The following is a 23,817-nucleotide window of genomic DNA, read 5'->3' as shown; positions in this document are numbered from 1 at the left end:
GCAATGTCATAAGTTGGAAATCAGGTTTACAAAAGGTTGTAGCCTTGTCTACGACAGAAGCTGAATATATGGCGTTAACAGAGGCAGTAAAAGAAGCCATATGGTTAAAGGGTCTTGTTGCAGAGCTGGGATTTGAACAAGAAAATGTTGAAGTTATGTGTGATTCACAGAGTGTTATTGCTTTGTCTAAAAACTCTGTGCATCATGAGAGAACTAAGCACATTGATGTGCGTCTGCATTTCATCAGGGACAAAATTGCAGAAGGAGACATCAAAGTTTCAAAGGTATCGACTCTGTGGAATCCTGTAGACATCTTTACCAAGATTGTTCCAGTGAGCAAGCTTCAAAAGGCATTGGAGCTGCTCAGAATTTCAAGTCACTAAGAAGAGTGAAAGAATCCGGAGAGGGGAAGAATCCAAAGGACACTAAATCAAGAACCAAGTTAAGTTTAAGTATTCAAACCAAGGTGGAGTTTTGTGGGAGTTAGTCTGAATACTTGCAGGTGTTATTAAGGTCAACGAAGAAGAGCTGTGGTCAGAGACTTGGAATAAGAAAGAGTCTTCTCCAACAGCAAAAGCCTCAGTCTGAGAAAAAGTCTTCTAACAGTCTTGAAACAAACGAGAAGAAGCAGAGTTCATTCTCTGATTCCGAGGCAAGAAAGAGACCTCCCACCTAACTCGTACGAACTCAAGCAAGAAGAGGGAACACAAGCGTGCTTTCTGATACCGGAGGACCAGAGCCTGCAGCAGCGCCTTCGTATCTGTGCACAAGGATTACAAAGACACAAAAGTCTTGTCTCTAGAATAATCTCTTCTAGGATATAAATAAAGTGAATAGGGAATGTCTCTGGATGAGTGTGTAAGAGAGCTTGTGTAAAGTTGCAGAGAGGATATGGTTGTAGAGTGCTCGGTGTAGAGCTAAAGGATTTAGTGGATTCATCCGGAGAACCTCTCCCCGTAGCGACCCACGTTGGGCGTAAACTCCTTAAATCCCTTGTGCCATTTTCTTTTCTGCATCCGTTTTTCATACTTCTTCAAACACACACGAGTGAACTTGTTTTTCGAGTGAGAGAGAGAGTTCAAGACACTAAAAGGTTTCTACTTTAGTGTTAAGCAGAGCATAAACCTTCACAAAAACCTCAAGATAAACTATATAGAAAGTCACATGCAATGATGAACATGTGTCAAGGATAGCACAAATGACTTTATGGTACGATTGTTTTATACGCCAGTAAAGTTTTTTCTTATTTTCAAAAATGTATTATGTCAAATTCTCATTCTCTTCCATATTCATAAATCTCAAATAGAAATTTAATAGTTCTTAAGAGGCGTTTTGCTTTCTCTTCCCTTTGTTCTTTAAAAAATTATACTGTACTATGAACAAATACTTCATCTTATCAGCAAACGACAAATGTGTTTTGTTTTTGGATTTGTTTCTCTTTTGGGATTATTCGTAAATATGACCATTTTTAGTGTCGTTGAATATTCTTGTCTTAAAAATGTGTTCTCACGTATTCAAGAGGTCATTTCTTCCATCCAAAATATCGGTCTCTCTTCACATGCAATTGTTAGTAAAAAAAAATGGTATTCTTCTCATTAATGTGGAGGATAAAAATTCCGACCCAGTTAATCAGTGGTAAAATGCTTCACGAGGTCAAAGACCCTAAAAATATCAACAAAAGGAAAGAGGTGTCAGACCGAGCAAAAGAGTTCACCAGGATTGACGATCTAACGGTCAAATCCATCAAGACCAAAGACCAAAGACCCGTTCAAACCGATGAGTTAAACAGTGGCGGAGCTATAGCCACTAAGCTAAGGTTATTCGGCCCCAGTAAAATTAAAAAATTGGTATAATTTTTTAAAGCGTAATATCAATGTCCCCATTCATAATATCATATATATCTCCATTTGCCTCCAGTGAAGAAAATTTCTGACTCCGCCACTAGAGCTAAATGACTAAAACATAACAGCGGAAACCTCAATTTTTAAAGACCATATTATCGTATCTATTCTTAGATTTGTATATATTTCTTTTTCACATTATTGCTTTTTTAGATAAATTCTTGTACATGTATAAATATAAGATCGATTGACCTGAGTGAAAGAACAGAGAAAGTTTTCCCATTCTAATTTGTCTTGGTAGCAGAGCCAGAGATCCATAAACCCTAAACTTTTCTCTAATTTTTTTTCTTCTCTGCACCGCACCTTCTTCCTCCTCACAAACTGTTGTTTTTCTCTCAGAAAACAGAGCTTTACGGTTTCTTTGCATAAGCCTCTCGGCGTTGTAAACTTGACCCCTCTTCATGATGGCCCTGCTGCACCTGATGTTACATACAAAACAATCTCTTCATATGATCTTACCTCCAGTGATAACCTCTGCGCCGTGATTTCTCAACCGCTACTCAACGGCATGAATTACGACGAATGGGCTATCAACTTTCGTATGACATTAAGCTCGCATAAGAAATTTGGATTCCTCGATGGGAGTATTCCAAAACCTTCTGACAATTCCTCTAACCTTGAAAATTGGGTCGCCAACAATCATCTGATTGTAGGTTGGATTAAAAAAAAACAATTGAACCTAAGATTCGTTCCTCCATCTCCACTCGTGAGGTTACTAAAGAATTATGGGATATCATCAAAAAGAGATTCTTGATCAAAAGTGGAGCTCGTCTACAACAACTACGGAATTCTCTAGCCACTTGCAAACAAAACGGCTCCACGGTGGATGATTACTTAGGGAGATTGACTAAAATTTGGGATGGAATCGCAGAGTGTATGAACTCTATATATTGCAGTTGTGGTAAGTGTGAATGCGATCTCAACACAGCACACAATAAGGAGAAAGAAGTCTTGTGAGTCCATGATTTCCTCTCTGTGTTTGGATGACTTTGTTCATGGAGTTATTCATTCACAGCTTTGTGTGATTACTCCTCTGCCTGATTTAGATAGCGTGTACCAAACGATAGTAAAAAATGAAACAATTCTAATGAATGCAACACATCCTGAATCTGTTATGAGATTTGCCACTCAAGCTTTGCTTGCGAATGCATCTCGGTCTACTCCTCTGGTTTGGACCAAAGACGTCACTCGACAGGTTACAGATACTTCTGGCACTGGTCAACCTGGATTTAGCAATCGCTATCCTTCTCGTCAATGTACAATGTGTGGAATAATGGGACATGAAGTGACATCTTGCTTCAAAGTTATCAGTTATCCTGATTGGTATCCAGCTCGTGGTCGTGGCTCTCCAGCCGCATCTGCAGGTCGGGGTGGTGGCTCTCTTCCACGTGCCAATATCACTCAGATTGGAAGTGCAAATTTTTCTGCCGTGCACTCTTCCTCTGCCATTACAGACAGTGATCGTCAAGGTTGAAGTGGACTTACAGATACGCAATAGAGTGTTGTTCAAAAGATGATCAATATGGGCAAATCTGATTCTTCCTCAGGCGGTAAGGCAAATGATTTTCTGTAGATTTTAGATACTGGCGCAACACATTATATGACTGGCTGTATCGATTTACTTGAAGACATCCATGACATCGCTCTTCTCTCGGTTGTGTTACCAGCTGGTTTGGATGCTTGTGCATCTAAGCAAGGGAAAGTTCGACTTACACGTCGATTGTCCTTGCAGAATGTTTTCTTTATTGATGGATTTCAACAAATTTGATCTCTTTGGGCCAGCTAGTCACAGATAATTTTTTTATTGGAAAACTGACCGATAAACTCATGATTTTGCAGGACCGCATTACGAGGATGCTGATTAGAGCGGGTGAGCGAGAGGGAGAGGGACTGTACCGTTTCGTGGAATAGAAGCTGTGATCTCTTGTCAGACGACAGTTCGTGATGATTTGGTTTTGTGGCATCAAGGTCTTGGTCACCCTTCTTCTCAAATTACTGGAATAGTTTCGAGAGTTACTAGTTCTTATAGTAGTAGTACTGAGCTTTTAATTAAGAGTTTTGATATGTGCTTTCGAGCTAAACAAACTCGGCAGTGTTTTCCAGATAGTTCAAATAATGCAAATGATATTTTTGATTTGATACATGATGATTTATGGGGTCCATATCGGACGACAACTTTTTGCGGTTCACGTTATTTTTTTACAGTTGTCGACGATCATTCTTGTGCAGTCTGGTTGTATCTCCTCCCTGATAATTCCATGGTATCTCAACAGATTCGTGATTTCGTATCTATGATTGAAAGACAATTCTCTAAGTAGATTAAGACAGTGCGGAGTGATAACGGTATGGAGTTTCTTTGCCTTACATGTTTTTTTCGAGAAAATGGAATCATTCACGAAACATCTTGCATTCACACACCACAACAAAATGGTTGTGTTGAATGTAAACGTTGCCATATTCTCAACGTTGCAAGAGCTCTTAGATTTCAAGCAAGTATTCCGATTGAGTATTGGGATGAATGCATTCTCACAGCTGCATATTTAATCAATCGAACTCCTTAGTCACTGCTTGCTAACAAGACGCCATTTGAGAAACTTTATGGTCATCTGCCGGCTTACAAACACATACGGATTTTTGGGTGCTTGGCGTATGCTCATAATATTGATCATAAAGGAGACAAGTTTGCCTCTCGTAGTCGCCGATGTGTCTTCGTGGGATACCCATATGGAAAAAAAAGCTGGAAACTTTATGATTTATTTTTTATTTCTCGATATGTGGTCTTCAATGAAGAGGTTTTTCCATTTGCTAGTGCTGTTCCTCCTTCACATTAGGTTATACCATCGACTACACCTCCGACACTTGGTGTTGAAGAGGATGTGCCAAACGTTGCTGCTGCTCCTACTACTCCTGATTCTCCTAGTGTTGTGGATACACCTTCACTTCCCACTGATGTGCCTCCTATAGTGGACTCGACTACAACAACAAATCAGGCTGATGACAGTGTTGTCGTTGCTTCAGAGGAACGCTTTGTCGCGGTCATCGGAAAAAGACCCGTCCTGCGAAGTATTGTGATTTTGTCGTTGAAACAATCTCTGCTACTCATCTCTCCTCCTCTCTCACCTCAATTTCACCTGATCCACAGCTCCCCTCAGGTTTGCTATATCCTCTTATTAATTATGTGTCTTGTGATCGTTTCTCATCTAAACATCGCAGTTTCTTGATAGTACTGGTGACCGATGTTACTCCTCATTCTTTTCGTGAAGCTATGGAATCTGAAAATTTCCGTAAGGTGGTTGACTCAGAACTTCATTCTCTTGATACTCTTGGAACGTGGAGATTAGAACATTCGCCTCCAAATAAAAAAGCTTTGGGATGAAAATGGGTTTTTACCATCAAATACACATCTGATGGTATGATTGCACATTATAAAGCTAGGCTTGTGGTCCTTGGAAATCATCAACAGGAAGGTTTGGTTTATGATGAAACTTTTGCTCATGTTGCCAAAATGACTATAGTTCGTTTGTTCTTAGATTTTGCATCTATAACAATCATGAGGTCGTTCAGATGGACGTTCACAACGCTTTTCTTCATGGTTATTTACATGAAGAAGTTTACATGAAATTCCCTCAAAGATTCAAATCAGCACCAGGGGAGACACGGGTCTGTCGACTTCAGAAATCTCTCTACGGTTTGAAACAGGCACCTCGATGTTGGTTTGAAAGCTTTCAGATGCTCTTCGCACTTACGGTTTTGTTCAAAATCGTTCTGATTATTTTCTTTTCGTGTACGCTAAGGGTGATGTCTTGCTTCGCATCTTGGTTTATGTGGACGGCTTGATCATCTCCGGTAATTCTTTGGAAGCAATTCAGACATTCAAGAATTATTTGCTTGTTTGCTCTCACATGAAAGATCTCGGCCCTGTGAAATAATTTTTGGGTTTAGAGGTTGCTCAAAGTCCTTCTGGTTTCTATCTTTGTCAACGCAAATATGCATCTGATATTGTTAAAGAAGTCGGTCTTCTTGGTTGCAAACCTGCAGGTTCTCCTATAGCTCAGAATCACCAACTTGCTCTTGCTCAAAGTCCTCTTTTGGCTGATCCGGAGCGTTATCGTTGTTTGGTGGGTCGTCTCATTTACCTTGCAGCAACTCAGCCCGACTTGACTTATGCAACCCATATTCGCTCTCAGTTTATGCATGCACCGCGAGTAGATCATTGGCTTGCTGCTTGGAAGTGTGTTCGTTATCTCAAAGGTACTCTCAGGCAAGGTATCCTTCTCAAAGCTGACTCTTTGTTGCATGTTACTGGCTGCTATGATTCGGATTGGGCCGCTTGCCTGTTGACTCGTTGATGCCTTACGGGTTATATTTTTCAGCTTGGTGACTCTCCGATCTCTTGGAAAACAAAGAAACAAGACACAGTCTTAAGATCATCTACGGAAGCCGAATATTGTGCAATGACAGAGGTTACTTCAGAGGTTAAATTGGTTAAAGCTCTTCTTTCGGCCTTTGGTATTACTCATGATGAGTCCATGACGATCATGTGTGATAGTAAGCCAGCTATACACATCAGTAATAATCCAGTATTTCATGAACGTACGAAGCACTTCAAGACCGATTGCCACTTTGTTTGTAAAGATATACTTGCTGGGATTATTAAGCCTAAGCATGTTTCTACGAAGGACCAACTTGCAGATATTCTGACAAAGGCTTTGGGAAAGAAAGAATTTGATGCATTTCTTCTGAAGCTGGGCATTTGGGAAAGAAAGAATTTGGGGGGGGGGGCATTACGATATCATCGTATCTATTCTTAGATTTGTATATATTCGTTTTTCACATTATTGCCTTTTTAGATCAACTCTTGTACATGTATACACATAAGGTCGATTGATCTGAGTGAAAGAATAAAGAAAGTTTTTCATTCTAATTTGTCAGACCATTCATGATGAATCAGGTCCGGAGACAATAAACATGGTCTTGGAATGTAAAACAAAAACGAGAGCAAATAGCAGTGGACTTTGCCTAACACAATTCTACTCATACTCTACTTTCAACTGCAATCAAGTTCTAAGCTCAAACTCATATCTTTTCTTTGTTCTTGTTCTTATAAACTCTCTTGAGGATTATAATACAAAAGTCAAATTCACCTAGAGAGAGTTTACAAGAATAAGAACAAAAAAAAATAAATGTTTAAGCTAAGAGTTAGATTGCAGTTGAAAGTAGAGTGTGAGTAGAATTATGTCCGGCGAGGTGCATTGCTCTTTGCCCTCGTTCTTGTTTTATACTCCGAGATTGTGTTTAATGTCACTGACTATCTCTCCTGATTCGTCATGAATAGCCTTTAAGACAAAAAAACGCATATAAATAAAATAAAATACGACATAAAGTCATGATGCTATATACATGAGCGTATAGACAATCAGAATAAACAGCTTCAGATTTTTCCTCCATCTTCTTTGGCTACCACTCAGATTACTAAACGAAAATTAACAATTATATGTTTTGTTATCTTTTCTTTATGCTTTAGCCATTGAAATAAAATCTTTTATAGTGACTTTCAATAGAATTTCACCATAAATGATTATTAAAATGGGGATGTGTAGAGTATTAGTATACCAAAAAAAACTTATGGTGCAATTAATAATTTTTATGCAAATTATGTTTTTTCCTATATTCACAAATGTAATTATTCAAACATTGGCCAAATTACTTACGTATTCAGATAAGAGTATATTCTTATTCTTCGTATCAGCAAGCCAATCAACATGTGTTTTTTATTTCTCTCTGTCATTTACTGCAGTCAGATTTTCGTGTTTATAATAAATAAGAAAAATATTTTTTTCTATCTACAAAGTATTATTGTGTGGAACTGTTGGTTTTAAGAGTTTGAATCCTACTAAGTCGTTAGGGCTTAATATCAATAATTAGTTAGAGAATATGTTTCAATTTTTAGATTTTGAAGGGATTATACTATAAAATATGGCTATATAAGTGGTTTAAACACCATTTTGTACATTATTATGCGCAAAGGAACATAAGTTGAAGTTCATTAGATGGTTAAGTAATGTAATTTATCCAACTCTTTTGTCTAATACTCTTTCAATAATTCAATCAATACATTTGAACTTTTAATATAACATTGTAGATGCTTATGTAATACAAGTTACCTAAATCAGAAAGGCAATCCTATTTCAAAAATACAGTCAATATATTTGAACTCCAGATAGAAATTTCGGTAGATGCTTAGCAGAATTCAAGTCTTGGACACTCGGTAAAGTCTGAAGTAAAACTTCTTCGTCCTATAAACAACACTCAGACTTAACACTATAGCCATTAAACACACCACAGACATAAGACCACACGTAACTGAATAACAAAATGAACCTGTACACATGAGCGACTCAGTCTCTATGGTTGGTCCGGCTTGCTTTCTTGCGTAGTAGTCGTAGATGTTACTAGCTATCACACCTGAGAACACAAACGCCCCGATAGGCAAAGCTATAATATGGAAATTGTAGAGAGAACCGAAGCTCTTCAGTCCAAAAATGTCTGACACTGAAGCAGGTGCAATCGCGCAGTGAGTACCATAACCCATTCCTATTACAATGGTCACTACGTATATCTTCCCTGGCCAGTCTATAGCACAATAGATGAGCCCTAAAGACATTATCACTTGAACCGCAGACATTTCCAATGTTCTTAGAAATGAGAGTTTTCTTGAGAAGAGGAAGAAAGATATTAAACATGTCAGTTAGTTTTTATGTTTTTGATGTTAAAGTGAAATGGTTTTTTGGGTTTTTTAGTTGTGCCTTATGATTAGCTCTGAGAAGTAGCCACCAGCAACACAGCCGAGAAAATTGGAGATGCTAATCAGTGAGACAAATACTTTGGTGTTGTTATACCCAAGGGAATAACAAATCTAACCAAGATTGTCTATAACCGTTATCCCCGAACCAACACCTAGAACCAGAGACATAAATATAAGCCAGAAGTCAGCTTGTCCCAAAGCCTGTAACAAGGTGAAATCTTCTCCTGTTCTCGGCAAAGGATGTGATCTATAACTAGTCAAGAAAAACAAGTTAAATAGTTTTTGATACTCCAGGAAATGTTCTAAGCATCCGTAAGAACTCAAGTTGTTAACATATGTAGGCCATCTTGTACTTCTCAAAGTGATCTGCATACGGGCTTCAGTCTATCAAATTATGTAACCTGTCCAAGAATTAGTCTCTTTGTCACCAACTTCCCTTAAAACTGGGCAAATGCTTAGAGAAGGACTTGAACATTTCTCCACTTCATTATCATACTTGTAGCAGTGAACTTATCTGCCGATGTTCTTAAATCTCTCCTACACAAGCTTGGAAAACTTCCTTACACAAGAAAAGCTCAAAACTAATGAATAACAGTTGTGATATGCTAAGCAATCAAACTAAGGAATGAAAGATGATTTAGATTCCAATGGAGTCTAGCAATGTTGCTAGTAAGTCTATCAAAAAAATTCCATTACCAGTTCGTAACCAGATTGCTAGGTATAGCTTAAACAAAAAAAAACTTGCATATACCACATTATAGCATCTGTTCCATGTAGCATTGCGATAGTAACAGTTCTCAAGCCTTTATCTTAACAAAGGCATACACATTAAATTTTCTATAGTTCTATACTCTATATCAAATCATGTATAATAATTACTCGTAACTTCCTTGATATCCAGTTTATTTTACTCAGTATTCACCACAAAGAAAATGCATTCACATGCCCTAAATTCTCTCAAAATGTGAAATTTGCAAAATAATATCTAGAGCTCTTGCGTGCTCAGTTAGTAAATTCATATACACAAACATATGAACTAAATCTTAACATGCCTAGGACCAAACACAATCTAAATTAGTTAAATTACTTCTTGTAATCTGATCACATACTTACTACACACAATTTTGCTTCTTGTAATCTGATCACATACTTACTATACACAATCTAAATTTGTTGAAATCTGGACATATTCACAAAATCTATCCATTCACAAAATCATCATATTCACAAAATCTATCCAAATTTGTTGAAATCTGGTCATATTAACAATATCTAGTCCCTTACATCTTCATATTTGTTCAAAATAAAGAAACAGAGAATCATAGTGACTAAACCATAATTCATAATTCATAAGGGAAACGCAAAGAAATGTATGTATCTATTTGAAAAGTCATCTCACCATCCAGAGGGGCAAATTAGGCAATTGTCCAGTGACGACGAACCAGAGAACACCGTAGCCGACAAGGTTCTGAGTCGCACCGACGAGCAAAACCACCCATGGCAGTGAGACCTCCGATAAGGCACCGGAGACGAACCCGATGGCGTCGCCGAGGTTCTTAGCAACGCCAAGAAGAGCAATCTGTTTCTGGTTGTAACCTAGGGCAGTCTTAATCGCCGGCGACATAGAGCCGCCGAATAGGTAACTGACGCCGGCGACAGATTGGATCCACATGGCACACACGAAGACTAGCCATTGGTCTTTGAATAGAGACTCGAGTTTGTGAGCCACCAAGTCATTATATTCAGTGGCTAGATATGTTTTTTTCTTTCCTTTTGTTCGGTAAGTGGTAACTCACTAACTTGTAATCATTTTGGGAAAGAAAACAACTAACTTTTAAAAAAAATTGCAAAACAAACAAATTGAGAAGAAAAGATGTTAGAAAAAAAATAGATAATCCAAAAAAATTAGAAATTATTTAAATAATCTCTCTGAAGTTTTAAATAATTTTTTATAATATTTTGTTTTTATTTTCTGCGACCGAATAAGTTCAAAAATGTAATTCAAAATTATTTGTTATATACCAAAGAAAATTAACAACTATTTCAGACATACAACATCCAAATAAACCAAACACAAATATAATAACAAAATATCAGTTTGAAAAAAACATAAACCAAACAATATAACTGCAAAAAGATATCATTTTGTTAGTTGAAAGCTCCCACACTATTTATGTTTGATGAGAAAATGAAATGGTTGTTGGATTTTGGTGCCTTATGATAAGCAATAAGAACTAGCCAGTAGAACACAGGGTGCTAATAATTGTTTGTGATATTCAAAAGTACACCAATATTCATAATAAACATACTTCAAGAACAACACATAAAAATATAAAATTGTAAATAGCAAAGGAGGGTTAAATAATGGAAAATAGGCATAACACTAACAAATTAGACTATAAGTAAATGCGTGTTACACTAACGTTGATAGATTCATTAGATTTCTATGTAATATTGTCTAGAGCGATCAGTAAAGCTATGCCTAAAATAGCACTGATGTTATATCTAGCTTTAGTTAACCAATACACACAATATCTTTAATAACCAAAATTGCAATCTTGTAAAACACTAGAGTCAGCTACCATAACAATACGTGCAATAAATTTAAACCTATGGGTTACTTTGAATTCAACTTTAGTTAACTTATACACACAATATCTTCTCATTTTCAACATTAGCGAAACTGAGAATCGTAAATATTGCAATTTTTTAAAAATGAAAACAATTCATATTGCAAAATATTAAAATGAAAAGAACTTATGCCAATTTTCAAAAGGGAAATTACTAAATCACGAATGCAAGTGATATACACTGTTTTTTACACTATTTTGTAGAGATGCTCTGTTTTTCACTTAATTATAATAGTACAACAATCTTTGTGTTCAAAACAATTTGCAAACAATCTGGTTTGGGAAACAATGTTTCAAAAAGAACACATTATATGTTGTAGCTATGCCAAAGTCTTTTAAAATATTATTAGCTTAAATATACAAAAATATAATTATTTATACATTTTTGTTTACCAGTATTCTTTTATTTTAAGAACTTAAGATTACTTTAAAGAAGATAAATGAGAAATGCAACAGTAACAGATGACATCAGTGTTAGATTTATTATAAGTCTTTAAACCTCAAAACAAATTGGGGAAAATCTCTCAAAAGTTCTACGTTCCAAGTCTCAAATTGTAAATCACATTACAACTTTGACATTAACATATATATGGAGATACGAATTTCAAAATCATAAAGATAAGATCAGGGTCTCAATCCAGTCAAATATCCCTGCTTTAAGATACAGTCATGTTCTATGAGCATGCAACAACATTAAAAAAACAAAAGGAAACAAACAAACAGTAAAGATAAAATCTCACTTCATAGTGATCACTCAGCTTGCTCAATGATCACTTCCACTATTTCTTCATTTTCTTCATTAAACATCTTCGGCTGATCGAAAGTTCTTTGAGATTTAAAGACAGGTAAAGGCGTTGAAGTAACCATCTGCTCAACTATCACCTCAACGATTTCTTCATTTTGTTCATTAAACATCTTCTTTGTTTGAGCAGGCGCTGACAAAACTACCGGAGTGTAATTCAAGCTTGGAACGGAAACTACTGGAGTCTCTCTTCTTTGTTGGTTTACCGGAACGGAAACTCGCTCTCCTTTGTTGACAAGTCTCTGACGTTTTGCGACAGGTTTAGGCGCTGACAAAACTACTGGAGTGTAAGTGAAGCTTATAACCTGACTCTCTCTTCTTTGTTGGTTTACTGGAACGGAAACCCTCTTTCCTTTGTCGACAAGTCTCTGAGGTTTTGCGACAGGTTTAGGTGCTGACAAAATCAAGCTCACGCTTGGAACCTGAGTCTCTCTCCTGATCTGCTGGTTTTCACAGCTCCATGGATCTGGATACTCAACAGCTTCAAATGGCTGGCTGCATTTAACACAAATGAACCTTTGATCTTTCCAGTACTTACTTATAGGTAAAGCTACAGTGATGGCATCTTGTCCAGAAGCTGCTATCATCTGATGATGAGGATGATGATGATGAAGAATTTTTACCCTTGAAAAGGTTCCGGACTCTTCTCGGATTTTGAACTTGTGGCTGGATTCCGCGTCTCTTGTCATAATCTAGCCTCTTCTTTTCATTGCACAAAACTCTCCAAGATTCATCCAGTATATTGGTTGCTTCAACAATGCTACCCACTTCTTTGTCATTGTCCATGATAATGTTCACAAACAATCTACTGTAGCTCTTTTTGATCGTTGCAATATCCGCGGTTGGTTCGACTTCTAAAATAGAGTACCAATCAACTTCGCCGTTTAGTTTCTTCTCGAACCCGATCATCACGTTGAGAACAGTAATGAGGCAGATAAGACCACAAAGGGCCGGATCTAAACTTTTTGCCTTGATAGCAAAGGCTTTGGCACCAGCAAGATCCCCTGCTTTGTACTTCTCCACTGCAATCGCCTTTGCTGTTCTTGCTTCTTTTCTACTGCTTTCCATTCTCGATTCGTCCATTTGCATCATTTCTTATTTTTAGATCCTGCAAGAAACATTGAATTAATGATCAGATAAATGAAATAACCCAAAATTTCGCTAGTGTTAGGTTTCAGTTCTTGAACAATAGTCAAACATAGAAGAAAAACATTACAAAACATTATCTTTAACTCTTCAGAAATTTAGAAACAGAAAGTGGGATCCAGAAATGTCAATGGAGATGACAGATCCAAATCAATAAAAACATAAGTGGTGGAAAGAGATATTAGAATACTTAGGTTTAAGATATTGTTCCTCTAAAGTATAAATGCAGATACTGAAGTCTTAAATAAGGATTCCATCAAACTTAAAAAATAAAAATAAATAATTGATATAATCGGAAAAAAAAAAATCCATTGACAACACAAACCTACTTGTTAATGGATTTTTTGCAGATAGAAACATGATTTAGCACACAGTAAACTATAAACCCACTATATCACTCCAACCTACTTGTTAAAATTACACTGAAAACGTAGGCGAAGAGTACGCAGGTTAACAACAACAAAAATATATAAATCTTAAATTTGAAGAATACAATTTCATATAAAGCCAAAATTACATGCATGCAAAATTACCCGATCGCCGCCGCAGGAAACGCAGGTTAAGAAGCTTGAAGACAAGTACCCAGTACCTAAACTCTTTCTGATGTTGTCTGGTTTAGGCGCTGAATTATATACTCTTAAGGATGACTTTAGCCATAAAGATGATTAAAATATGTGATCTGTAAAAGATAGTTTACCAAAAAAGCTTTATGGTGTATATGTTTTCTATGCAAGTTTTCCTTCCATATATTCGCAGTGACAGATGTATCCACTCAAATTACCTCATTGGTCAAAATATTTTAATTTGTTTAATGAGAGTAATGATTTTTGCAGATAGAAAGTATTACTTTGTTGCACCAAAAAAAAAAAGAGAAAGTAGTACTTCTAAATTAGAGAAAGATTTTTATATTTTCTATACATAAATTATTTATTACGTGGAAATAGTTGTTTTAAATGTTGCATACTTGATAAGATTTTCAAGGGGTTAAACTATGAAATATGGCCATCTGTTTGAACACGATTATGTGAAGCTATTTTTCCTCACAGACATTATTACGTGATGATGTATTTAAATTGAGTCAAGAGAAAATTAGAAATATAAGACACAAAATAGAGATTCTTGTCCCCGTAAAACTTTTTAAAAATATTGTGTCCTCTTAGTATTAAGGATAATCCTCTTTTACCTCTAAAAATTGATTTATCTAATATTAATATATTGTTTTACACTATTATTATTTAAAAGTTAAAATTAAAAAAAATATATATAATTTTATGGGGAAAAAAAGTTAAGAACAGACTTTTTTATCTTCATCGTCTTCTCTGACATTTCTCTATCGTCTATTTTTTAACTTTACGTGTAGACGCATTTTTGTTTAACATAACCAACAAAATTTTTCACTTACCGATCTTTTGTGATAATCACTGGTGAGAACCTAAGTTATCAATCAAATTGCTCGGTACATAACTGAACTCAATACTGTGGTTGACAATTCCAAAGTCCTCTAACACCATAGCTGTTAATTCCATAAGAGTCTTACTTGATTCCAAAGTTACTAATCAACCTCTTTTTTCTTCATCAATGGCAAAAACTCAATCCTTATTGAGAATCGATCTCTATATACCACAGGTGACATAGATATGCACTATAATTCAATAACCAGAATAGAAAACAAAGAAGAACAGTAATTATCGTGAAGGAGATCGTGAAATTATCATGAAAGAGAAGAGGAAAAAGAAAAAAAATCAATAATATGTTAAAAACGTGAAATATATATATATATATATATATATATATTTTCAAATATTTAATTTTGTTGGATAAAACTTGATCCTAGAGTTTCTCAGATTCTGTTAATCGTTTAGTAGAATACGGATTCTATATTCGCTAGAACGAAGAAAAATCAATAAAAGTTTAATTCTGGAAAACATAGAATATATAATGGATAATAGAATACATATTCTAAAATATGTAGAATATAGTACATGTTCTAGATAACTATTTTATAGAGAGATCTAGAAAACAAAACAAATGGTAGAATATCTATTCTATACTCGGTTGATATCTATACTATTATTTACGAAGTCAAAAATCTTAGGTGTCTTTCCACAGCAATTGTCCTATGTGGCATTAATAAAAAAAATATTATGTGTCGTTTTAATTTGTTTTGATTGATCGATCATTAATCCTACATGTAAAAACTCATGCCGTGGATTTTTCCTTCGATAATGGGCCAACGAGTTAGTTCATAAGCCAGTGATTTTGTTCTCGGTCATAGCCGTACCCTAAACCCTAAAACATCTATCCTATTAGATATTTGTATTTTTCTTTATTAAATTTTTCTATATGTATGTGACTAGAATCTTTACGCATGTCAAGTTCTTGTTGATATACAACAATCGTATTAAGAACAGAGTGCAAACCAATTGCAAATCGCACCATCCAATTGGTGTTGAATTATATTATGGTTAATCCCTGACGCATTTCTTAGTTTCATTATTTGTTAATGAACTCATCGATTTTCTTAACCCCTGATGAGAGATAAAACCAGCTGAAGGAAGGAGAGTTATCAATACAGAGGAAGAAGAATGTTTGCTAGAGAAATATTCAGGTTGTAATTTTCATCATCTTTGTAAATTTTTTCAGCTTGCTGGAACTACTTGATTCTCTGACACCAGAATCTAAGAAACATAGATGACTGAAATTTTTGTGAATTTCAGAATGAACATACTCACACGTTGCATATCTCATATGTTTTGATGTGTAACAAGTAATTCATGTGTCGTATAACTCTATTGCTTTAAAAATTTAGTTTTTGAATTAAATTTATCTTAAAACAGTCAATCCTTTGATTGCTTCTATAAAACCCAAATCTTACAAGACAAAGCTTATATTGTATCTTCGAAGAAGGTTGAAGAATGAGTTGAAATCTCGAACAGGTTTCTATGTTAACTAAAATCAGATTATTATGTGTTTCTGAAGTTCACTGGTTTACTTGAACATGAGCCAACAGAGACTGAACACTCATACATTGAATTCGACAATACTAAAACAGGTCTGAACCCTTGACTGAAATGCATGAGGAAAACACAGAAGCTAAAGAAAAATGGATGAAACGAGAAAAGATAGTTGGGTGGCAAAGAAATGTGTGATTGATATGAAAAAAGTGGAAAAAAAGATGATGATGGCTTGAAGGTAACGATGAGAACAAAAGAGAGAAGGAGAAGTTGAGGAGATAAGGCTAAAGCTATATTGTAGAATTTATCATTAATTTAAAGAGAATAAGAAGAAGAAAAAGAAGGGTAAACCTAAGGAGATCTAAGTTATGAATATAGAGAGAGAGGAATGGAGAGAGAGAAAAAGAGAGATGGAGAACGAGGGAGAGAGAGGGAAATACAAAGAGAGGGGGAGAGAGAGAGAGGGATTGATAGAGAGGGGGAGTGAAGGAGAGACAAAAGAGGGGCAGAAGGAGGCAGAAGGAGGGAGATAGAGACAGAGAGAAAGATGAAACCATTTTCCTTGCAAGTAAACAAATCAGAATATGGAGACAAGAGAAAATATGAATCGGAATAATAATCATTCTGAAAAGATAAATACAGTGAAGACTGAGAAGCAAAGAAAAGATGAAGAAAAATCAAAATAAAAAGTCGGGAGACTAGACGATGATGAAGAAAACGATGAGGGATAGGAAGATTGAAAGATATATAAGAGTAAGAAGAAGAAGTCAAAGAAGAAGAAGTAGAAGTTAAAGACGATGAAAAAGAATAAGGAAAAAACAAGGAAGAAGAAACTCCGAAAGATGAATAAGAGGAAGAAGAGAAAAATGAATTGGATAGAAAAGAAGAGAAAGAAAAATTCAAAAAGAAAGAAGAAAAATACATTGAAATGGGATAAGGAAGAAGAATACAAGTAAAACCCGGAAAAAAAGAAGAAAAAGTCAAGAGAAGAATTGATCAAACACAATGAAAAAGAATAAAAAAAAATACGAAGAAGAAAAAACTGAAAGATAAAGAATATGAATAAGAATTGAGCAAAGAAGGAGAAAACGAGGAAGAAGACAAATCAAAAGAGAAAGAAGAAGTAGACATCAAAAGATGAGAAATAAGAAAACTGAAAAATAATATTTTTTATACATGATTCTTCTTATTGTTTATACGTATTGTAATTGTCTAAGCTTTTGGCTGTAGCTGGTCATTGGTTTTTGTTATCTTACAGTGTATAGGTGCTTCCTCTCTTCCTTTGTATATTTTGTACATGATTATCGTGCCATCTCTACGTAGGTATTAGAATATTGATACTTACTATCTAGCTACACAGATATTGGATGGTTGGAAGAAAATGAAAATAAATAAAGAAAAGACAATAAAAAAGAACAACCAAAAGATAAAAAAGAGGAAAAAGAAGAAAACGAATAACCATTATGTGAAAATGAAGAATTCATATCTGTCTTAGTTCAATTAGTTTGTGGGTTTCATACATTTATTTAGTATTGCATTTTAGGTGTTTCATTCTATGTGTTTGTTTTATTTTGATTATATACGTCTCAATTCTTTTGATTCATTTAATATAAAGTTTTGTTTTACAATTTTAAATCTTTCAGAGGTCCGCGCAAGGCACCTAGTTATATTAAATAGTAGAAAACAAATTCTATAAAATACTAGAATTATAGAACACGTTTTCTAAACCATATTTATAGATAAATTTTAAATATACGTATTTTCTAAAACGATATTTTAAAATAATATTCTTTTTTTTGAATTTTTGGAATTTTTAGAAGATATAAATAATTATTTCGAAAATTAAAAATATTTGAAAAATATTAAGGGAAAAACTCTAATCTTATTATTTCCATAAGCAGTGTATATATACATTACATAACTAATGTATCAGAAACCCTAATGGGCCATGAGACATTAACCTGATGGTTAATGGGCCGGTTACTAGAAGTCCATTTGTTTATAACACTCCCCCTTGGACAAGGTAACCGTGCCTGTCACAAAATCGGGATCTCTATAATGCGCTAGGGAACGTTGCCTCATTAAAACCTTACCAGGAAAACCCAGTGGGAAAAACCATGGTGAAGGAAAAAGAGTACAACACGCATTACTCCCCCTGGTTTAGGCATCATTGTAGATCTCTAAGTCTACGCATTCCTATCTGATGAATGAGCTTCCGGAGTGTAGAAGTCGGTAATGATTTAGTGAATAGATCGGCTGAATTTTCGCTTGATCGGACTTGCTGAACCTTGACCTGACCATCCTTCTGCAGCTCATGAGTGAAGAAGAATTTGGGCAGAATATGCTTCGTCCGGTCACCTTTGATGTAGCCGTCCTTGAGTTGAGCGATACAAGCTGCATTGTCTTCATACATCACCGTAGGCTCCTTATCTTCGTCCATACCACAATCTGATCGGATATGCTGAGTCATGGACCGCAACCAAACACACTCTCTACTAGCTTCGTGGATGGCCAAGATTTCCGCATGGTTGGATGAGGTAGCGGCAATAGTCTGCTTCATGGATCTCCAAGATATGGTTGTTCCTCCATGCGTGAAAACATAACCGGTTTGAGACCGGGCACAATGCGGATCTGACAAATATCCTGCATCAGCAAAACCAACTAGACCATCCTTGTTATGGTTAGAATAAAATAATCCCAAGTCCTTAGTACCTTGAAGGTATCTAAGGCTGTGCTTAATTCCGTTCCAGTGCCTTTGAGTTGGACACGAACTAAAGCGAGCTAAGAGGCTCACGGCAAAGCAGATGTCTGGTCTAGTGTGACTAGCCAAGTACATTAATGCTCCTATGGCACTGAGGTATGGCATTTCAGGACCGAGGATTTCTTCATCGTCCTTCTTTGGACCGAATGGATCACTATCCAATCCAAGGCTCCTCACAACCATTGGGCTGGTCAATGGGTGGGCCTGGTCCATATTGAATCTCTTGAGTACCTTTTCAGTGTATGCCAATTGATGCACAAGGATTCCGTCATTGACGTACTCAAGTTGTAATCCCAAACAGAATTTAGTTTTGCCTAGGTCTTTCATTTCAAACTCTGCTTTTAAGCATTCAACTGTTTGGACGATTTCACCAGATGTTCCGAGGATGTTCAAGTCATCCACGTATACTGCTATGATTACAAATCCTTTGTTTTGATATTTTCTGATGAAGATGCATGGACTGATCGGATCGTTTTCGTAGCCTTCTCTGATGAGATATTCGCTTAACCGGTTATACCACATACGTCCGCTTTGTTTCAGTCCATATAAGGATTTGTTCAGCCTAATGCAGTGTTTATCACGAGATGCATGCTTATCTTTGAGCTCAATACCATCTGGTAATCTCATATAGATTTCACTGTCCAGTGGTCCATAAAGATATGCGGTTACAACATCCATTAACCGCAAATCTAAGTTTTCTCTTATGGCCAGACTTATGAGGAATCGAAATATAGTTGCATCCACCACTGGAGAATAAGTCTCCTCATAATCGATTCCGGGTCTCTGTGAGAATCCTTGTGCTACAAGGCGTGCCTTGTATCTAACGACTTCGCCGAGTTCGTTTCTTTTACGCACAAAGACCCATTTGTTTCCCACTGGTTTAACATCGAATGGTGTCCTTAAGATCGGACCAAACACATTCCGTTTCTTTAAACTATTCAACTCCACGTTTATGGCTTCTTTCCATTTCAGCCAATCTGATCTACGAGTGCACTCAATTATAGACGTGGGTTCTAGATCCTCTTGCGTGTGCGCAATCTCAAGTGCTACCTTGTATGCAAAAGTTTCATTGATGTCGACATCTTTTCTGTTCCATAGAGAACCGAATATGATATAATTGATTGAGATCTCATTATTATCAATCCCTTCAGAACCTTGAGTTTTGGCGTCCCAAACCTCTTAAGATGGTTCGATAGGGTAAGTATCAGCTGAGGCTGTATCCGTGTTCTCTTGAATCCCGGTTTCAATCATTGCACCTTTCTTTGATTTCCAGGGATTCTTATCTTTGGAACCTGGTTGTCTGCCACGTTTCTTACGTGCGTCAGACTCTGTAGCAACTTGACTTTTCCTGAGGGGACATCTATTCGTACTGGTGCATTACAAGCTGGTATGTACAATTTGGTAACTTTGTTCGGGTCAGCAAAGGAATCTGGCAATTGATTAGCTAGCTTTTGTAAATGTATAATTCTTTGGACCTCTGAATCACATTCTAGAGTCTGAGGATCTTGCCATTGTGTGGATGTTTGATTCCATGAAAGTTCTTTTACCAGCTTGTCTGTCTCACCACCTAATCTAGGATATACCGATTCATCAAATCGGCAATCTGCATATCTGGCTTTAAACAGATCTCCTGTAGTTGGCTCGAGATATTTTATGATGGTGGGAGAATCAAAACCAACATATATTCCCATCCTCCTTTGAGGTCCCATTTTAGTCCTCTGTGGTGGTGCAATGGGTACATAGACTGAACACCCAAATGTTTTAATATGGGAGACGTCTGGCTCATGACCCGTTAGCAATTGGGATGGTGAATATTTGTGCTCACTAGATGGTCGTATGCGTATTAGTTCAGCGGCATGTAAGACTGCGTGTCCCCAAGCTGAGACCGGGAGTTGTGACCTCATGAGTAATGGTCTAGCAACCCATTGAATTCGTTTAATGAAGGATTCAGCTAATTCATTTTGTGTATGGACATGTGGAACGGGATGTTCAACACTTACCCCCATGGACATACAATATTCATTAAACGCTTGGGAAGTGAATTCACCAGCATTATCAAGACGTATAGTCTTTAATGGGAAGTCTGGAAAATGGGCTCGTAATCTGATGATTTGGGCCAATAACCTAGCAAAAGCCTGGTTCCTAGAAGAGAGCAGACAGACATGCGACCAGCGGGTCGATGCGTTAATGAGAACCATGAAATATCTGAATGTCCCACAAAGTGGGTGAATTGGTCCACATATGTCTTCTTGGATTCTTTCCAGAAAGTTCAAGGTCTCTTTAGACACTTTGACTGGTGAAGGTCGGGTAATCAGTTTCCCTTGTGAGCAAGCTGTGCACTTGAGGTGCTGAGGGAAAATACCATTTGGTTTAAGGCTGTGCCCTTTAGAATTCTGGACTAATTTACGCATCATGTTCGCACCGGGATGACCCAGGCGATCATGCCAAATAGTGTAATCTAAAAACCGTGCTTTGATAGCAGCATTAGCCTCAATCATACTGACTTTAGCATGGTAAATGCCAGTAGATACGGCGGGTATAGTTTCAAAAACTTGTTTATGGCCATTTATCATTTTAGTGATAATTAAAAACTCTTTGTTCCCTTCATCCTGAGTTTCGATATGGAAACCATTCAATCTTATGTCTTTGAAACTCAATAAGTTTCTCTTAGAACTGGGTGAGTATAAGGCATCAGAGATGTCTAGATATGTGCCATTTGATAACAACACATTAGCTTGGCCATGGCCCTCTATTAGGCTCGAACTACCCGCTATAGTGCTAATGTTTGCGGTTTTGATTACTAAATTTATGAAGTAATTCTTGTCTTTTAGAATGGTGTGGCTCGATCCACTATCCACAATGATATCCATATTGTCTTGCATATCTTTTCGCCAAATGGATTTCTGACCGGCTTATGATCTGGGAGCTAAAGACCACAGATATCTACTGGAAACTCCTGAGAATGATGGCCAGAAGGGAGGACGAACAGCTGCTACAATGGAGGAACCACTGCTTGGAAAGAATCACCCGCTAAGGTGGGACAGCGCCGATTGTTTTGAGTCTTGAGGGCGCGTCTGGTGTCGGATTGAGGAGCGGTTTTCACCACTAGATTCTTCTCTTCCAGGGCTTCAAAATGATATGTAGATCGCCTTCTAACTCCTTGTATTTTGAGAGATATGATCGTTTGAAGTTGAGCTTCGTGCTGATAACGTATTAAGGGAAAAACTCTAATCTTATTATTTCCATAAACAGTGTATATATACATTACATAACTAATGTATCAGAAACCCTAATGGGTCATGAAACATTAACCTGAGGTTAATGGGCAGGTTACTAGAAGTCCATTTGTTTATAACAAAAAAGTTATTTTTGTCCAAAATTGTCAAAAACTTAAAAAAAGTATTAAGGGAACAATATTATCTATTTTTTTTCATATATTTCCAATTTTCCCGTAAGTCAGTGACTTCAATGCAAGCTTTGCAACGTATCAAGCAGACATGGCATCAAGTACACGGGCTAGAATGAAGAATTGAATTTTGACATATATATTAATGCTATTATGGTGCCAAGTCGTTATCCTGCTCATGATAAATTATGGAAAATTACACTTCCACAGCATCTTCAGAGGATTTTTGATAATCATGACATTGTAAATGTAATCAGCCAAGATTTCGAAGTTATCATTCATGCTCGCAATTGTCGGAAATTTAGTTACCCAACTTAAAGTAGCAGTCCATCACTTAAAGTAGAAGTCCATCACTTACTTTTGTGGTTAACTTGCATCTTGGCAAACCTCGACTTTGAGTAAAGGGCGATTCAGAGAAAGGAGGTAAGGAACCATTTATGGTTTAAGAAGAATATTTGTCTGGTTGTAACAAGCGTCCTCATCAATTTCTCCGAGGTAATTTTTGGTATCTTTTAATAGCTTTTAGTAGGCTTATTTTTCATGGTTTCAAAGCCACCTAAAATTGTACCATAAAATTATTAGAAAGGTTCATGGTTTCAAAGCCACATAAAATAAAGACACTTCATCTTTGTTATCTCTTGACCAAATACTCTTGAAATTGACTGTCTTGTTTACAATATGTATCCAAACGTCACTCAAATCACCAATGTCAATAAAAATTAATAATTACTTAATTATATACAGTTGAATGAACAAGGTTTAAGAGTAGAGAAGTAACAAGATCAAAAACAACAAGCACACAAATAAATGATTCTGTTAGTTTGAGTGGCGTTTCAAGTACACCAAAACTCCATGTCTTGCAGTAAGAGCATCCCCGGCTGCAACTGTTTGATTGCTCGTAGTACATATCCTCTGAGCTCAAGCTCAAGCCATGATTCAGACCAACCAAACCCAAAAGAGTCGATCTCTATAAATTAGACCTTAGAGGAGCTTTACTATATATTTCTGGAAATTTTTGAATCCATACTCAAAAGGAAAAGAACATTTAAATTTTTGTTTACGTTAACCACTAATTTGCTTTGAAAAATAAGGACTATTTTTTAAAAAAAAAATTGAAAACGTACTGAAACTGATCCACAATGATCGTCACTTAAAAATAGACAAGAGGAGTTAAGAAGATTAATGTGTTGGTTGAAAAGGCCAAGAGTATGCTCAAACTATGTCTTGAAAAGTATGTTCTCTACTTCTCAACAGGTGAATCAATGTTGGATTTACTGCAGTAACAAAAGCCCCTCAGGACTAAAATTCAATGCACTAAAAACAGTTACGTGTGATAGCTTAAACATTAATGATGATATTGTTAAAAATAAAAAGGAGGAAACTAATTTAGAGGTTATGAGTGTTCTAGTTCT

General features: G+C 36.3%; 2 protein-coding genes across 3 annotated transcripts; both read right to left on the bottom strand.

Moving 5' to 3' along the window:
• Nucleotides 1-8,084: 8,084 nt before the first annotated feature.
• LOC112086691 (probable transporter mch1) lies at nt 8,085-8,768 on the bottom strand. Its single transcript, XM_024155777.1, has 2 exons — nt 8,283-8,768; nt 8,085-8,197 (listed from the first exon to the last, which is right to left on the bottom strand). The coding sequence occupies exons 1-2, from the start codon at nt 8,584-8,586 to the stop codon at nt 8,142-8,144; spliced, it is 360 nt and encodes a 119-aa protein (XP_024011545.1). The 5' UTR covers nt 8,587-8,768; the 3' UTR covers nt 8,085-8,141.
• A 227-nt stretch (nt 8,769-8,995) lies between these two features.
• On the bottom strand, nt 8,996-10,409 carry LOC18018382 (protein NUCLEAR FUSION DEFECTIVE 4). 2 transcript variants are annotated; one of them, XM_024155780.1, is made up of 2 exons: nt 10,106-10,409; nt 8,996-9,107 (listed from the first exon to the last, which is right to left on the bottom strand). In XM_024155780.1, exons 1-2 carry the CDS (start codon nt 10,376-10,378, stop codon nt 9,099-9,101), a joined length of 282 nt encoding a protein of 93 aa, XP_024011548.1. In that variant the 5' UTR covers nt 10,379-10,409; the 3' UTR covers nt 8,996-9,098. The 2 variants fall into 2 exon arrangements, with proteins under 2 accessions (XP_024011548.1, XP_024011547.1); XM_024155779.1 differs by lacking the exon at nt 8,996-9,107 and adding an exon at nt 9,221-9,265.
• Between the last annotated feature and the right edge of the window lie 13,408 nt (nt 10,410-23,817).

Source organism: Eutrema salsugineum, unplaced genomic scaffold (genome assembly GCF_000478725.1).
Source record: "Eutrema salsugineum unplaced genomic scaffold, Eutsalg1_0 scaffold_2, whole genome shotgun sequence".
Classification (NCBI taxonomy): Eukaryota; Viridiplantae; Streptophyta; class Magnoliopsida; order Brassicales; family Brassicaceae; genus Eutrema; species Eutrema salsugineum.
This window is presented reverse-complemented; position numbering and strand designations above follow the sequence as displayed.

What these genes read in the sequence shown, in the direction of transcription:
- LOC112086691 (XM_024155777.1), bottom strand. Translation starts at nt 8,586, where the DNA reads ATGTCTGCGGTTCAAGTGATAATGTCTTTAGGGCTCATCTATTGTGCT. An exon ending in TGAGTCGCTCATGTGTACAG is followed by an intron (nt 8,198 to 8,282) that starts GTTCATTTTGTT and finishes TGTTGTTTATAG; the next exon opens with GACGAAGAAGTTTTACTTCA.
- LOC18018382 (XM_024155779.1), bottom strand. Translation starts at nt 10,378, where the DNA reads ATGTGGATCCAATCTGTCGCCGGCGTCAGTTACCTATTCGGCGGCTCT. An exon ending in CTAATTTGCCCCTCTGGATG is followed by an intron (nt 9,266 to 10,105) that starts GTGAGATGACTT and finishes TTCTTGTGTAAG; the next exon opens with GAAGTTTTCCAAGCTTGTGT.